Source organism: Panicum hallii, chromosome 3, assembly GCF_002211085.1.
Source record: "Panicum hallii strain FIL2 chromosome 3, PHallii_v3.1, whole genome shotgun sequence".
In the NCBI taxonomy this organism is placed as follows: Eukaryota; Viridiplantae; Streptophyta; class Magnoliopsida; order Poales; family Poaceae; genus Panicum; species Panicum hallii.
In genome coordinates, this window is record NC_038044.1 from 26,001,720 (window position 1) to 26,019,375 (window position 17,656).

The following is a 17,656-nucleotide window of genomic DNA, read 5'->3' on the forward strand; positions in this document are numbered from 1 at the left end:
TGGCACACTTATTGCCCTGCAAGCTGGAGAATCTCTTTATAACACTCGAAAATGCAAGTAGATTTATATGATACAGCTTATGTGGTACTATTCATCATAAATGCAAGTAGATTTATATGGTACAACTTACTTGGTTCCCCTTCGGAAAAAAAAACTTACTTGGTTCCCATCATCATCAATTCTTTTACAACACTCATGATCGTGCTAGAGTGTGGGCTAGAACATAACCAATAATAATTTTAAGTGTCCTTGACAAGTTTGATATCATCTCCGAATCTCTCAAATTTAAAAGGAGGAGGATCACCGGTATTGTTGTTGCCTTTTGAGAGGAAATTCACGAAGCTACACCGATTTTTATTTATAAAAACTATTATAACCTATGGGCCAAATTCATGTAACTATTTGTGCCCATAATATAACAAAACTATGTAAATGTTTAGCCTTAAGAGTTGAAATTGCGCCATGAAGGGCATTGCAAGTGTGGGGTAGGTCAAAAAATTTACTAGTTGTTTCTGTAGTTTTGGGCAAATTTACGCTGCTGTCTTTGCGGTTGCTTTCATCAGCGTCTTCCTTCCACAGTTCACTGTCAGATGGGTCCCAAGCCACGAAAGCCCGACCACCATCGCATACCGGTTCAGACTTTCCGTGCGCATGCCGACGATATTCCAGGTCCGATATTCAAGGGTCCGGATCTATTTGACGTCCCCGACGATAGGGTTACGGCAGCAGCAGCCTCCTGTTTCCTCTGGTTGGCGACCGCCCACCGTCCGTCTTGTAATCAACGGCCGCGATGCGATCACGTCCGTTCCTCGGACCGTGCCACCCTCCGTGTCCCCACGCGCGCGGCGCGCCGTCACATCCCCGACTCGATAAACCCTCTCTCGCCCGCCTCCGCGCCTCCCCCGTTCTTCCTCTTCCTCTTCCTCTTCGTCTTCCCCACCCGCGGCGCGCCGCTCCCCACCCCCCGCAAAACCCTAACCCTAGATTGTGAGAAGGCATGGCTAGCAAGTTCGGGCTCACCGGCGGCATCCCGGAGCGCCGGGTGCGGCCGATCTGGGACGCCGTTGACTCGCGCCAGTACAAGGCCGCGCTCAAGCTCTGCACCGGGCTCCTCGCCAAGCACCCCACATCCCCCTACGCGCTCGTGAGCACCCTGTCTCTCTCGTCTGAGCTTCGTTTTGGGTTTTCACTCTGTTTTGGTGTGTTTTTGGTGGTGGTCTGGCGAATCTGGCGCTGAAATGGGCGGTTGCGCAATCAGCAGACCTGGCCCGCGTGATTTTGTTTTGGTTTCCATTTCTCAGCGAAATGTTTGATCAAATGATTACTATAGTGGTGGATAACGAGACCGCTAGCTTTGAATTCTGCATGTTTTTTGGCTAGTTGGATATTAAGACTTGTTTTGCTTCGAGTTTTTGTGGATGCTGTCATGCTGACGATGTTTGAGGACTTCGGACCATCTTAGCAATAGCTGCAGTTTCAGGCACTAGTGTGATCCTCCTCGCATGCCTAGTCGGAACAACATAGAAAAATCAATAGGAAGTTTCTACAGAATGGATAGGCCTGGTTCTCAGTTAGTTAAGGCGCTTCAGTGTAGTGGAATTGGCTTAGGTTCGAACCCATCCCCTTCTTCAGTGAGGAGAAGGGGATAGCATCCTACATATTATCTATCATCAACAATAGGTGTTGGAACAATTTATGGTCTGTACACCAGTGTTACATGGACTTGTGTGTCCATTTTTTTTTGCCATGTCGACACATATCTCTGTGTCGACGCACACCAGACTCAACTCCAGTGAGTTGAGTGGCTAGGATTAGGAAGTCGAGATGGAGCAGACCGCCTAGGGTGGCGCCCTTCTTCAGAGAAGGGCACTGGAGGTGAGGCAGGCATGAGAGTTTTGCTATTGAGAGGTGCAAAATGGTGACTGGAGGCCGCAATCTATGTCAGCATGGAGGCTGCGTTGGGGGATAAGAAAGAACAGAGAGGGGAGAGAAAGAGCGGCAGTGCCGGCTGCTGCTGCGGTGTGTGAGAATCGGCAGCAGAGGAGGGGTTAGGGTATGTTAAGGTTTTGAGCTGGATGGGCCAGCTGGATAGAACATGGAAGCTCATCTTGTCTTTTTCTCTATTACCTTTTCCTTTTCCTGTTTTATCTTGCGTCAGCAATCAGTTGTATAGGTTAGTTGTTCTGGTGCTCGTTAGCAGCCTGTTTTGTGCCAACGGACTTTCAAAAATTAAATAAACAGCATATATTAAATGAATCCTCGAATCCATACTCTAGAGTCTGCTGAGTTGGACACCTACACCTGAATCTGACTCCGACATCCGAAGTTGTGTCAACTGCTATACACCTGAATAAATGATTGACCTGTTCCTTGCATCAATTTGGAGCTCAATTTCTGACGTTGATATCCATCCTTTCCGTGCACCTCTGTTAAAGACTTATAATGAAACTCCTCGTGGTTGTTTGTATGCTGTCTGTCAATGCTTTAAAACCTTACTTTGAATTATCTCATTTCAGGCCCTGAAGGCTCTTATTTTGGAAAGGATGGGAAAACCTGATGAAGCATTGAGTGTGTCCCTGAATGCCAAGGAGCTGTTGTATTCTGACAACATTTTTCATTTTGATGATCTCACACTTAGTACTCTACAGATAGTATTTCAAAGACTCGACAGATGTATGTTTGGACCTTTTCATTTATTTTATCTGTTTAACATTGTTATTGTAGTAATTCTACAAATTTTCTCGTGACCATGCTAATGCAGTGGATCTTGCTACTTCGTGCTATGAATATGCCTGTACAAAGTACCCAAGTAACTTGGAATTAATGATGGGACTTTTTAATTGCTATGTTAGGGAGTACTCATATGTGAAGCAACAGCAGGTACAATGGTACTTTCATTGCTACTTTATTCACATTCCTCTTGATATCTTATTTTTATGCTTGCCCTCCCTGCCTGGTATCTTTTGCAGACAGCTCTCAAAATGTACAAAACTGTAGGAGAAGAGAGATTTTTGCTTTGGGCAGTTTGCAGCATTCAGCTGCAGGTGAGACATTATGATTCTCATATGTTCATGAATTGTATTATCTGCATTTGCTATTTCAAATTTGTCACTGGAGAAGAAATTTTTTGTTCACTATAGAACTAAGATGGTTATAGGCAGAAACAATGTGTTTGTCATGAACCAATGAGCATTATTATGATGAATTTACCATGCTCCAATAGGTACAATAATAGTTATACTGCTGTAGGCTTAGACACAAAGAGAAGATAATGCATTAGAGGTGTGAGGGAACGGAGTGGCTGGAGTGGGAGCGAGTGTGGAGAGGAACAATGTAATGCAATGAGAAAGACCATCGTTCAGGAATGGAAAGAGAGGAACATAAATGAAACATTAAAATGTTACTGGCCCCATTAGCTCGACTTAGTGCTGATTTATCAGTTCTAACGGAGATGATCTCCTTAGGGATATAGGAATATTATTTACATCATTTTTATGGAATTATCTTGGGCAATAATCTGCACATGATGTATGGATGATTTTCAAACAGTTAACTATCCAATTAAATATTTGATGCAACACATATAACATACTATTTGTTTTGTTTATGTCATGCTATTCTTTGGGACTCCTTAGGTTGTCAGCTGAATATAATGCCATATTGTTGAGTTGAGCATGATTCTATCTTCTTATGCAATGCAATACATTATTAATGGAAGTATGTTTGTTTTTTCATTCTGGGAAGTGTTTAGCAAGTTTTACTTTAATGGCTGTTTTCTGTTGCACAATACATGACATTTGTGAACTGCAGGTACATTTTACCAGTGGAGGTGTGAAATTATTGGCACTAGCTGAAGCATTACTTAAGAAGCACATAAATTCCCATAGTTTACATGAACCAGAAGGTATTGCGGTTTTTTAAAATGCTCCTTTGCCTTATTAGCTGTCCTTTTCTTTTTCCTTACCCAGATGATGTTCTCTGCTGACATATTTGGGCTATATGGCAGCACTTGCTCTCTATATTTCAGTTTTGGAACAACAAGAAAAGTATGATGCTGCTTTGGAAGTTCTTTCTGGAGATTTGGGGTCTCTTCTGGGAAGGGAGGAGGACAAGCTTCGTTTGCAGGTAATTTGAATCAGTTTTCTTGGACAATGTCTTCTCGTTGCAATTTGTTTGTCTAGGCTACAAATTTCAATCAATTACTTTTACCTTTCCACGTTCCATTTCATCATAACAAACAAGATTTGGCAACGTCTATGTTCATTGTTTCATGCGTATCACTGTAATTTTCAAATTGATTTCTTACTATCATTACTGTACTATCTAGAATTAATTCCTATGGAGGTTCTAACGAATTAAGAGTTTGGAAAATCTCTATAAACTATTCTAATGCGCTGTTAAAATTTATTTAAGTACTCCCTCCATATACCATGATGTTTTGGTAAGGGTAAGGCAGTCATTTTATAAGTAACTACTATGTTGACAAATGTCTTAGATTGACTAAGTGAAAAGTATAATTCATCATGCACATTTTTTTCCGTGGCGCGCTACATCTGCGCCCGGGTGTAGTGAAAAATGAGCAAGGGTCTTCGCATTTCTCTCGACGGGGTGCGAAGGGTAAGGAAGCTAGCCGAGCCAACTAGGATTCGTCTAGGTAGTTGGAACGTAGGGTCTCTAACAGGTAAGTTAAGAGAACTAGTCGATGTAGCAATTAGGAGGCGTGTAAATATTCTATGCGTGCAGGAGACTAAATGGAAGGGCCAGAAGGCGAAGGAGGTGGAGGGTTCTGCCTTCAAGCTTCGGTACACGGGGACAACTTCGGGTAGGAATGGTGTAGGCATCTTGATCGATAAGAGCCTTAAGGATGGAGTTGTAGATGTTAGGAGGTAAGGCGACCGGATTATCCTAGTGCGGTTGGTCATTGGAGATTTGGTTCTGAATGTGATCAGTGCCTATGCCCCTCAGGTAGGTCTTAGTGAGAGCTCCAAGAGTCAGTTTTGGAAGGACCTTAATAGCATGGTTAGTACCGTGCCTATCAGTGAGAAGCTCTTCATAGGAGGAGACCTCAATGGCCATGTGGGTGCGACTAATGTAGGATATGAGCGAGTACACGGGGGTTTCGGGTATGGTAGTAGGAACGAGGGGGGAAGGATGTTTTGAATTTTACGTTGGCCTACGCCTTGCTGTTAACGAATACCCTCTTTAGAAAGAGGGAGTCCCATCTAGTGACCTTCCATAGTAGACAATACTCGAGCCAAATCGACTTTATCCTTGCTAGGAGAGAGGATAGACGTGCCTGCTTAGATTGTAAGGTGATACCTGGGGAGTGTGTTGTCCTCCAACACAAGCTTGTGGTGGCGGATTTTCGTTTTTGGGTACGTGCTCACCGGAACAAACGTGCCAAGATTGCGAGAACAAAGTGGTGGAAGCTTAGAGGGGAAGAGGCACAAACGTTTAAGGAGAGGATGCTAGGCGAGGGGTCTTGGGAAGAAAGAGCAGATGTAGATGATATGTGGCTAAATATGGCGACATGTGTTCGGAAGGTGGCCTCAGAAGTGTTTGGTGTGAGTAGGGGAGGCAAGTAGGAAGTGAAAGAGACTTGGTGGTGGAATGACGAGGTGCAAAGGGCTATTAAGGAGGAGTGTTTCAAACGTCTTCACCTCGACAAGAGCACAACCAACATCGAGGGCTATAGATTCGCGAAGAGGTCTGCAAAGCGAGCTGTAAGTGTAACGAAAGGTCAGGCTTTTGATAACCTTTATCAATGGCTAGGTACGAAGCAAGGAGAGAAGGACATTTATAGGATCGCTAGGACCCGCGAGAGGAAGACAAGGGACATAAACCAAATCAAATGCATCAAGGATGGGACAGATCGACTTCTGGTGAAGGATGAGGAGATCAAGGACAGATGGCGAGAATACTTCGACAAGTTGTTTAATGGGGAAAATGAGGGTCCTACTTTCGAGTTGGACGACTCATTTGATGATACCAACAGACGTTTTGTGAGGAGGATTCAGGAGGCAGAGATCGGGGAGGCTTTGAAGAGGATGAAGGGAGGTAAAGCGATGGGTTCTGATGGCATCCCCATTGAGGTGTGGAGATGCCTGGGCGAGAGGGCGGTAGTATGGTTAACTAAGCTTTTTAACCTAATCAAACAAGATGCCGGAGGAATGGAGAAGTATATTAGTACCGATCTTCAAGAACAAGGGAGATGTTCAAAGTTGTAATAACTACCGGGGGATTAAGCTGATGAGCCATACGATGAAGCTTTGGGAGAGGGTTATCGAGCATCGCCTAAGAAGATTGACAAGGGTGACCCAAAACCAGTTTGGGTTCATGCTTGGGAGGTCGACCATGGAGGCGATTTTCTTAGTACGACAGTTGATGGGGAGATATAGAGAGGGGAAGAAGGACTTACACATGGTCTTTATTGACCTAGACAAGGCGTATGACAAAGTATCGAGAGACGTCATGTGGTGGGCCTTGGAAAAACACAAAGTCCCAACTAAGTATATTACCCTCATCAAGGATATGTACAAGGATGCGATGACTTGTGTTCGAACATGTGATGGCGATACCAGTGACTTTCCAATTAAAATAGGACTACATCAGGGGTCAGCATTGAGCCCTTATCTATTTGCTTTGGTGATGGATGAGGTCACAAGGGACATACAGGGTGATATCCCTTGGTGTATGCTCTTTGCTGATGATGTGGTGCTAGTTGACGAGAGTAGGGCAGAGGTTAATATGAAGTTAGAGCTGTGGAGACACACGTTAGAGTCGAGGGGGTTCAGACTGAGTAGGACCAAGACCGAGTATATGATGTGCGACTTTAGCCCGACTAGGCATGAGGATGGGGACGTTAACCTCGAAGGTCAAGTGGTGGCCAAGAAGGATATTTTTCGGTATCTAGGATCAGTGCTTCAGAAACATGGAGACATTGATGAAGATATTAGGCATATAATTTCAGCTGGTTGGTTGAAGTGGCGGCAGGCTTCTGGCGTCCTCTGTGACAAGAAGGTGCCACAGAGGCTAAAAGGTAAGTTCTATAGGATGGCGATTCGCCCGGCGATGCTATACGGTGCTGAATGTTGGCCTACTAAAAGGCGACATGTCCAGCAACTGAGTGTAGCAGAGATGCGTATGCTGCGTTGGTTCTGCGGGCATACAAGAAGGGATAGAGTCCGGAACGAAGAGATTCGAGATAGGGTCGGGGTGGCACCTATCGAGGAGAAGTTGATTCAACATCAGTTGAGATGGTTTGGACATGTACAACGGAGGCCTCCCGAGGCGCCGGTGCGTAGTGGAGTTTTAAAACGGGCGGATAATGTAAAGAGTGGTAGAGGTAGACCTAGACTAACTTGGGACGAGACGGTTAAGAGAGACCTTAAGGAGTGGAATATCGCTAAGGAATTAGCTATGGATAGGAGCGCTTGGAGATTAGCAATTAACGTATCTGAACTGTGACCTTTTTTACTTTTTGTTTAACTCTAACTCTTCCTTTGTCTTGTACCCTTTTTGTGTTTCTTATTTTTGTTTTCTGTAGGTTTCATCTCTAGCCTACCCCAACTTGCTTGGGACAAAAGGCTAAGTTGTTGTTGTTGTTGTTACACATTTTTTTCCGTTAAACTATATTTTCTAGTTGCTACCGACATATTACAATAGTTATTATTATGTGAAGTTGCTATTGTAGGCTTTGTGCCATGTCCCGAACAACTTGCTTTCATGTATACAGGGAGTACTATCTGATAGAGCGTGTTGCACCTCTAGCGCATCTACAATTTCATTCACTTACTTGGTTGTCTGACTTCAAGTTGACAGGGGCGTCTTCTTGCTCAAGCAAGTAGCTATGCTGCCGCTTCAGAGATATATCAGAAGGTCCTTGAGTCTTGGTAATGCTTCCCATCTTTCATTTATAAATTTCATTCAGTTATTCTGTGGACCTGGTCATTAACCTTGCTGACATTAATCATGTTCCACGATCTGTCTTCAAGAAATGTTGTACTCCATGCATTTACTAGAAAGTCTGTGTGTTGCTTTATCCAATTTTAGTGATATAACCAGGCTCTTTTTATCTACAGTATATATTTAAGTTTTATGTTCGACATTATCTCAAGATCCCCTTGATTTGTTACATCTAATTCACTCTATATTGTAAATTTTATTCTTTTAACTTATGTTTAGTTTTTGATGATTGTCATCTCCTTTTGACTGGGCAGTCCTGATGACTGGGAGTCCTTTCTCCATTATATAGGATGTTTGCTGGAGCATGATGTGAATTTGCCTAAACCATGCACTGGCGAACACACTTGTCCTTCCTGCTCTGTTGATTCAGCATTGTCCAACAAGACTTCTCTTAGCCAGGAGCTGGTACTTCCTGACCTAAAGCAACTCTTCTAGTGCTTACTTGTTTTTTTGTGTTTGTGATGTGAATATATTTACTGAATGTACAAATTTGTAGGTTGAATCTCGGCTTACAAGTGCGTTGTCATTTGTGCAAAGGCTACAAGAAAATAACTCAAGTGATTGTGTCAGAGGACCTCATTTAGCAAATATTGAAATTGAACGGCAAAGGTGCCTCAATGGAAACCCAAATAATATCAAACTTATGGAAGCTTTGGTGAAGTACTTCCACAGGTTTGTTTTGGTGAACCTCTTTCCTGTTCCTCTTTCTGCTGTCGTCTATTTTGAATCTCTTGATACCATGCACAAGTATTTGGTTCTGTTCAAAAGAATGATTTTTAGTTGGGGATCCGGTATTGAGGCCAGCACACTGCACACACCACCATGATGTAGGAGGCATGGCTGAACCTAAATGTGTGATTGACTGAATGAATCCTGTTCCAGTGTCCTCCCAACTTGAAAGTGGCAGAGGATACTTTGAGAGAAATAGAAATATGTTTAGAAAATAATCTGATGACCGGCACAGTCAAACATGTACTGGTGAATTCTTGCATTAGGTACCAATACTATCACCACTCTCAATTTATTGCATCTATGTTGAGATCCACCACCTGTTCATGTATTTCAGGGATAGAATATTAGTATGCCAAAAAAAGAAAGAAAGAAAGATTAGGTTTTGAGTTACCAATTTTAGTACAACTGTACCACTGGCCAATTTTCTGTTTTTACAATGTCCATTTACAAATAACCATTATTTTTTCACGAGTTATATCTGCAAATAGCCATAGGTATGTAATATTACGTAACTAAACTACCTTGGATGATAAATCTAACAGTACTTTTGCCTTAGATAAAACTTTTGAGATTGTTAGTCAAAGTTGTTAGTTATTTATAAAGAAAGGAGCAATTTATATGTTTTAACTCCACCCTTGTTTTGCATAGTAGGCAAGTGGTCCATTGGTTGCTAATAGTTTAATGACCTGTTTGCTATAATACAGTAATTGCATCTCTAGAAAATTATTTGATTGTTTGTTCCCATTATTTCGTTTCTAACATAATAAGTAGTTTGCTTTGCTAAGGTATTAGTATAAACCAACTATTTGTACACATATATAACTATATGATGCTATATAAATATTTTCCATATTCACTGTGCTTTAGATTCTTGAAAATACCATCGTAAACTCACTGCATCGGGCACTTGCACGCTGCGGCTGGTCCTTGGGGAGATTTCAGGACTTTCCATTCTAATGGTGAACCCTCATGGATTTCCACCTCTATTGAGTGGCACATCATGGCAAATTCTTGAGGATTCATCGTTGGGTGAGAAATCCTAGAACCCCCTTGTTGATGGTGATCTTGGAGCCCTCTGTGGCATTCACCTCATTACTTGACGAGGGCAGCTGTGGCATGACAATGCTCAGATTTGAGGCTAGAGGTTGTAGTGACAAGAGGGAAGCTGGGATGGCAACATAAATCCAGCATAAACAGGATAGAGTTTTGCTGAGTGAGGTGTATGGCATCTGTGGTGAAATAATACTCAGATTCGAGGTGAGGGTGTAGGAGAAGGGTGGAGGGTATCTGGAGTGGCAACATAACTCTGTACACCCTAGTAGAGTTTGGCTTGGTGAGGGTACATTGCAGCTGCTGTATTCTTGTTGGTTGATAGAATGGAAGTCATAAATACAGAGCAAAAATGAACTGAGCAAAATTCACTTTGTTCTCAACTCAACAGATGTTGATGAGTGCCATTTTCCATAATTGTCTCTTTGTGATAGTACTAATTACTGTGTTTGCTTGTGGTAGTATTTTTCAAGAATCATGAAGCTTATCTTTTCTCACTTTCAAATGTTGTTCGAGTACTTGCAGATTTGGTCATTTGTCTTGCTCAGCATCTGATGTTGAAATTTACCTTCATATGCTATCTGGCAATGAGATATCTGAGCTGCTAGATGAAATTTCTGGATCTTTTGATGCATCATCTGTTTCAGTAAACACACTGGGTTTGACAATTACTCTTTTCAAGGTTCAAGAACTTTTGGGAACTTTATTCACAAAACCAACTACAGGTGTGCAGGTCTACCTTTGTCAATGTGTCACATGTTTCTACTTTTGTGTTTTGTCTTATTTAGCGTGGGTCCCAATTATCTTTCATTTATTCATGTACCTCAAATTTTATGTGCAAATCCAGAACTTCAGGGCATTGCAAAAAGAATGGTTGATACATTTTATAAAAACTTGTCTCTCTCAAATGAGTTGGATCCCCAGGAAAGCATGTATGGCGAAGAACTTCTGTCTATGGCTAGCAGTATTTTTGTTCAGGTTTGTAGCTCTATTTGGTTACAACTAGCATAGAGAAAAAAGCATATTAAGTTTTCATGTCTATAAAAATACTATAAAATTTAAGCTCTGTAGAGGTTTCTTCTGATGCTTATTCGTATGAATTTGTGTAGTTTGAGTCCCAATTTATTTATTAATTCTACAAATATTTATATCCCTATTTTGTCATCCCATTAGTTACCTGACTCTGGTGTTTGAAGATTTATCTGGATTTTTCTGTTTGTTCTCTTGAAAAATGGAAACAAATGATGTCACTGTTTCATATTCATTTCCCGCCTTGCCATTTAGTATTCATTTATTTCTGTACTGAGTCATGTAACCAATGCCATGATTTGTTATGCTTTACCTACTTGAGAATATACTCCTGATATAAGTACATGCTGTCACAAAATTCTAGGAAACTTCCTATTCTTTTACTTTACATATGTCTCAAACTTCTCCATCTAATGCTTATAATTAATTGTACTGGTAATATCTTGAAACAGCTATACTGGCGCACAAGGAACTTAGGATACTTACTTGAAGCAATTTTGGTACTGGAGTTTGGATTGACTGTTCGCAAGTAAGTTCATAATCATAAAATCCTGCCTTCTCATCTTATCATTTTATAACAAATATTTTGTTCTTCATTTCTAGATTTTCCAGTTTATTAAATGTCATTGAATATCTAGTAGCATGTAATGTTTATATGTCTGTTCTCAACTTGGCGTAATGGATGTGATCTGTTTGGACATATTTTGTTTGGGTATATAAATGCTCCCCTAATCTTAAATAAGGAAAAAAACAATTGAATCTCTTGGACATGGTTTAAAAGGCGGAAAGGCGAGGCGAGGCGAGGCGAGTGACCCCCTTCCGGACACCTAGGCGAGTAAGGCGGACGCCTAGGCGACGCCATACAAATATATTATTATATAATGCAACTAAAATTCAGAAGCATATTAGACCTTAATTTTGCCAATTATTAGCATACATACAGAGTTTTAGACCATAATAAGGATGATAAGTAGTGCTAGAGTACTAGAGTACTAGAGCACAATATGAAGTAGCAAAATAGCAAATCTGAGATGTCTCCGTAGCCAAAAACTAGTCTCTAATGGCTGGCATGACTTAATTAGTAGTGCACATCATATATGAAATAGCAAAAGAAGGCAGGTTGGAGCTGGGGGGTGGCGGGAAGCCAAATCGGAGCTGGGGACCGGCGGGAAGGCAGACAGAGATGGGTCCAGGTGCCTGGCGGAGAGCAGACGGATCGATTTGGCGGCCGGCAGGCTTCAATCGAGCTGCAGATGGCGGGCTTCGGTTGCTGCTGGAGGGGGGCAACGTGCGGAGGCATGCGGGGCAGTCGGCTGTGCCGCGCTCCGCGCGGAATCGATGCACCGCCGGTGGGAATCGCCGCCCTGGGAAGGGGCGGAGCCGCGGGCCTCTGGTTCCTCCATCCAATTCCTCTCTCTCTCTCTCTCTGTCCCCCCCCCCCCTCTACCTCCCGCCCTCTAGTCTATCGCGGCGCGGGCGCAATTTCTTCCCGCCCGCCGTTTCTTTCCGCGCACGCCTGTATTTTTGCGAGTAAAGCGTCCGCCGCAGGTGCCTAGGCGATGCGCAGACGCCTAATCGAGCAAGGCGGACGCCTTACGCGCGCTGATCCAGGCGACCCCGAATAGGCGACGCCTTTAAAACCATGCTCTTGGATACAGGAAGCTATGATAAATATGTGACTAATCAATCTATTCTCTTTTATTTTGTGAATTGATGTGTCTGCTAAAACTTCGTTGCAGCGGTCTGACACACATCTGAATGTGTGCGGTACCATGCACATACAACCGATTCTATTTTTCTAATTGGATGTTTAACAAAAATCTCTAATTTGGTTATGTGCTCAGGTACGTCTGGCAATACAAGATCATTCTGGTGCATCTGTACTCTTACCTAGGGGCTCTTCCATTAGCACATAAATGGTAATTTCCCCATTTAATATGCTTATTTTCTTTTATGTTTCACACATTTGTGTTCCACGCTGTATTTTCCCCTACTAAACCATCCATCTTGCAATCACAATGCATAAAGGTCAGCCCTTCATTATCTCCGACTCATGTGATCCCCCGGCAGAATCCTTGTTTTTCTGTAGCATGTTTGCACTGCTAACTTCTTTTGAATATATGTTTCAGGTTTTTCTTCCCCTCTTGAGATTATTTAATGATTTTTTTCCTACCTATGCTGAACAATGTTCTTGTATGCAGGTACATAACCTTGGAAGTGAAAAACATTCTTCTAGAGTCTGTCTCGCATCACATCTTGCCACAAATGTTAAATTCCCCCTTTCTGCAACATGCTGCTGACCTTGTTAAGGATTATTTGAAATTCATGGATGATCATTTGAAAGAATCTGCTGATCTTACATGTCTTGCGTATAGACATCGTACTTACTCAAAGGTAAGCAGGTGCCCTTTCTATTGCTCACCAGTAGTGTCTGCATGGAATCCATGTAAAGAAACACATAGTAGAACTGATACGATGCTCCCTCTCTATTATTAATAAAAATGCTGATGCATCAATCCAAGAATAGAAAATCTTTGCATGATTTATTTAAGAAGGAAATACTAGAGCCATCTAATCGATATAACACACTGAGTTTTTTGTTCAGGTAATTGAGTTTGTTCAGTTCAAAGATCGCTTGCAACGCTCGATGCAGTATCTTTCTGTAAAATCAGATTCTGTGATGCTACATCTGAAACAGAAGGCTGACTCTCTTGATGAAGTGGAGGTGAGGTCTCCTTGCCAATTTTGGCACACATTTGTATTTTTGCTAAAAATATGGATGCATGTTTTTCTGTATAAGCAAATGTATCCATTTCTTCAGGTTCTAACCATTTTAAACATATAATCTTGTAACCTCGAAGAATGTAGTATTGGGGGCTAGTTATGCTGTCAGTCGTTGATTAGTTCCATTATATAAGGATTTGTTGATGCTTGATAATTTCTATATTTGATACTAGTCTGAATAGTGTTATTTCACTTTCCCTAATTGCAGTCTATTCTTGAAAGCGTGAGCCATGGAACAAAGTTGGTTGAGCTATCTAATGATGATAGCATGAAACGCTTAACCTTCAATGAAGATCTTGAGGCGCGACCTTGGTGGACGCCAACAAGCAGTGTTAATTTTCTTTCAGGTATTTTGTTGTTGTGATCTGTGATTTTATCAGTTATTTTCTCCATTTTCGGATCTCTTTGTGCCAATTGTATTCTCTCAGGCACATAAGTGCTTATGATTATTGTTGTCATTTTACAGAACCATTTGATGAAGGTTCAACACCTGCAAGCTATAGGACCAAAATGGTATGCCATTTAATTCGAACATTATATACGCTAATTCAAACAATATTTAGTTTTCACAGCCATCAATGTTTTTTTTCCTTCGGCATGAAGTTGACTTTTTATGTCAAGCAGAATATTTTGGTAAACTTCACTTCTTAATACTTCTTCTGATGGGAAATATAAGACCGTTAGGACATCGACATGGTCTCCAAGATACAATTTGAGTAGCAATATCTAAGTATACTATATAAAGTAGAAAGGGTTATGAAATTGTTTTCATAATGAATCTACTAATGTCAATGCTGTTAATCTATGTAAAATTTATATATTCATGGTCAACGGTAATAAGTTTTGACTTATTGGACTTATTTCCAATCAGAGGAAGTAGATAGCAATGCTCTCATACTGAACTTGTCATGCATGTACTTGTTTCTCATGTCAATGATTTGTTCCCTCAAAAGAAATGTATGTTTGCAGTGCAAGCACAAATCTAATGAGAAGGATGGTCCAAAGCTGAAAGATGCAGAGAGAAAATCTCTTGTTCCTCGACTTGTATATCTGTCCATGCATGGTTGCACGACTTTTCTCAGGGAGGGTGAATCAAACGGAGCTTCCTCTAATGTAACTGCTGCTGTGGAGACAAAAACTTTGCTTGAGAAATATGCCAGGAGTATTGGTTACTCTTTTGATGATGCTCTAGGCATAGTTTTGGGCATGTCATCTGGCAAGAAGACTGTCAAGGTAACATCTGACTATCTTTACTATATTCTTACCCATTTCTTTTTATATACATTATTGTATCGTATAATCGATCCTAGTCACTAGGGTACCGATAAGCTGGCTAATCATGATTAATCGCCGATCAGGCCGATTAGTCGAGCCTAGTCGGTATCCTAGTCGTCTGCCTAAATACCGTGGTACCCAGGATGTGTATACTATATAGTTGACCATAATCTTACGAAATACAACAAAGATCAAGATTTTAAGGATGGTCAATTGGTATGATTTTGAGAGTTGCAATTGTGAAGAGTCCATTGTCATAATAGCTGAACTTAGTACCTAATGGGCCATATTGCAGGTCCAAGCTATCCTAGTCCTACCCAGAATCGGCTCTACTCTAGTCGACCCCTCACCAATCGGATGACTAATCACGGTCAGTCGGATGACCAGCCGACTAGTTGACCTAATCGCATCAGTGGCTATAATCGGTATCAGGCAACCGATAAAAACGATTAGTTGTGATTAGTCGGACGACTTAATAACACAGTAAAGAATAATATCTGTATTTTTTAGTATGAACTCATGTTGGTCACAGTTTGTAGAATGCATAGTTGCTTCTTTTTATTTTCTTAGAATATATAAAATTGATGTTACTAGGTTCACCATTAAAAGAACTTCATATTATTGTTCTTTTTATTCAAAATAACATAATGTTGTATTGTTGTAGGAATCACTATGAAAAGTGTCATCCTTGAATGAACTTTTTCTTTATGAATCGCTATGAAAAGTGTCATCCTTGAATGAACTTTTTCTATCTTTCTAAAAGATTGGGATTTTCTAATTAGCAGTATGCATTACACTTTCTAAGGAATAGACTGCTGGATGTTCGGAACTGGGGTATTGTTTCATATTGTTCATAGTGGGAGTAAAATGGTTGATTTATTGCTGATACAAATTGTGCATTTGCAGGATTTCGCTCCTGATATTGTCCACTGGATGAGCTTTGCTGCATTTATCAATGCTTGGAACTTGTGTTCTACTGAACCAGTGATCCCTGGAACTGACCGGAGCAGCCCAAATTCTTGGCTGATTGTGGATAACCTGTTCAAAACCTGCATAGAGGAGCAGCTGACTGATGCCAGTCAAATGCTGACTTCTCTAGGAAACAATATTCCACTTCTAGCGCGAATGGTTACTGAACCCATTTCCTGGCATCTTCTGGTAATCCAATCCTGTATGAGAGCAATGACCCCACAAGGGAAGAAGAAGAAGAAAGGCGGTCCATTGGAGCGACCAAACACTCCTCACTTGCAGGCAATCCAGATCTCCGTTAACTGCATGGCTGACACCCTCCAGAACGTCCAAACATGGCTATCAGATCAAATGAGACCAGAGGAGCAAGCTCTGGATGCCCTTCTGTCACATTTGCAAGGAACCAGCGCTGATGGCCCTGGACAGATCTCCCGTACCTTGGACGAGAGCGCAGCAGCGGCCAGCTCTGAAATCGGTGGCCGCATTGCCCAGTCTCTGGAACCATGGAGCTCTGCCGGTGTGGTGAGAAGAATCGTGGGGGCTGGTGATGAGACGATAGCTGAGCTGAAGAAGCTGTGTGCCCAGAAGCTGAAGCTGCTCAAGTTGGCATCGGCTTCTCTTTCTTCGATGTTGCACTAAACTTGAGAGATTTTTGGTCGTGAGATTTTTCCCCTCCATCCCCGACTGTTGTGGCTTGAAGCCCGTTGATGTTGTAACACTAAAGTGTGTTGGCTCTATGCAATTTTGATTGAGTGACATCATTGTTTTCGCGTTAGTCTCTTGCCTAGGAGAGTTTACCTGCGTGACGCCTGCTGTTTTGCTGAGCTGTAGGAATGGTGAATCTGTTTGTTGTTTAGAAATTACTACCCAATTTGTTTTGACTTTTGTATATATTATTTTGCTATGCATCTAGAGTAGAGATATATAGTAAAATTTATGTATCAAATAAAGCTAAAATGAATGAATTGTAATCTGGAATGGAGGGAGTAGAGTAGAACTCATCATTTATTTTGTATTGCCGCTGCTCTCGTCTATTGGATGATATCCCCTAGGTTCCCGTTTCTTTCGTCAAACATGATGCTTCGGTGAAACACAGTTCGTTGCGCCATGTGCAGTGTGGGCTGTGGGTGCATGCTGGACTGGACAGTGCAGGAACTGGAGAGCCGTGCACACTCTACCTGTATCTGTATGGTTTTGCGTGTGTGCCGTCGTTGCACTGTAGGCATGGAGGGGCCTGGAGATGGATGTGCAGAGAGCCAGAGAGCAAGAGCCCTCTTCGTGGCCCTGGGTTGGGTCGGTCTGGAATGTACAGGGGCCAAGCAGAAAGGTACAAGGCGACGACCGGAATGGGGAAAGTATGCGGCAGGAAAAGAGATGAGATGGACGTGACCTGCGCGCGCTCCCTTTCTCACGGAGGGTGGTAACGGGTGGCGGAACGGCATGGGGGCCATGGCTGGTCGCTTTCGCCGTCAGGTTGTGCAGGCTGCGAACCAGCAGGCGGGGAGCATGCTAGCATACGATGCGAGATAGGAGTAGTAGGCAGCAGTCGCCGTCGTCTCCGTCGTCGTCGGTGTCAGGCCTGCCGATGCCGCTGCGCTCTTGACCCAGGGTCGCCATTGTTTACTGTGGGCTCGCTCCCTGTTCCTGCGCAACCGCGATGCAACTCTGATGATGTATGCCTGATCCCGCACGCTGCGTCTGCGTCTGTGTGCACACAAGTTGCTGCTACTGCTACTGTAGCGCGTAGGATGTACTATGATATTAGAGTGCTCTAAATATTACTATTTCATGGCCCTCATGTTCCCTTTCTCTGCCTCTTTTTCTTTAGTTTTTAATTGAGAATATTTTTTAA

General features: G+C 42.3%; 1 protein-coding gene across 1 annotated transcript; it reads left to right on the forward strand.

Moving 5' to 3' along the window:
* Nucleotides 1–997: 997 nt before the first annotated feature.
* LOC112884822 (N-terminal acetyltransferase B complex auxiliary subunit NAA25) lies at nt 998–16,698 on the forward strand. Its single transcript, XM_025950413.1, has 19 exons — nt 998–1,144; nt 2,517–2,673; nt 2,762–2,880; nt 2,970–3,044; nt 3,811–3,904; nt 4,007–4,125; nt 7,822–7,892; nt 8,220–8,370; nt 8,462–8,637; nt 10,273–10,472; nt 10,595–10,725; nt 11,229–11,305; nt 12,621–12,695; nt 12,978–13,170; nt 13,382–13,501; nt 13,769–13,907; nt 14,027–14,073; nt 14,530–14,793; nt 15,742–16,698. Exons 1-19 carry the CDS (start codon nt 998–1,000, stop codon nt 16,441–16,443), a joined length of 3,057 nt encoding a protein of 1,018 aa, XP_025806198.1. The 3' UTR covers nt 16,444–16,698.
* Nucleotides 16,699–17,656: the final 958 nt, after the last annotated feature.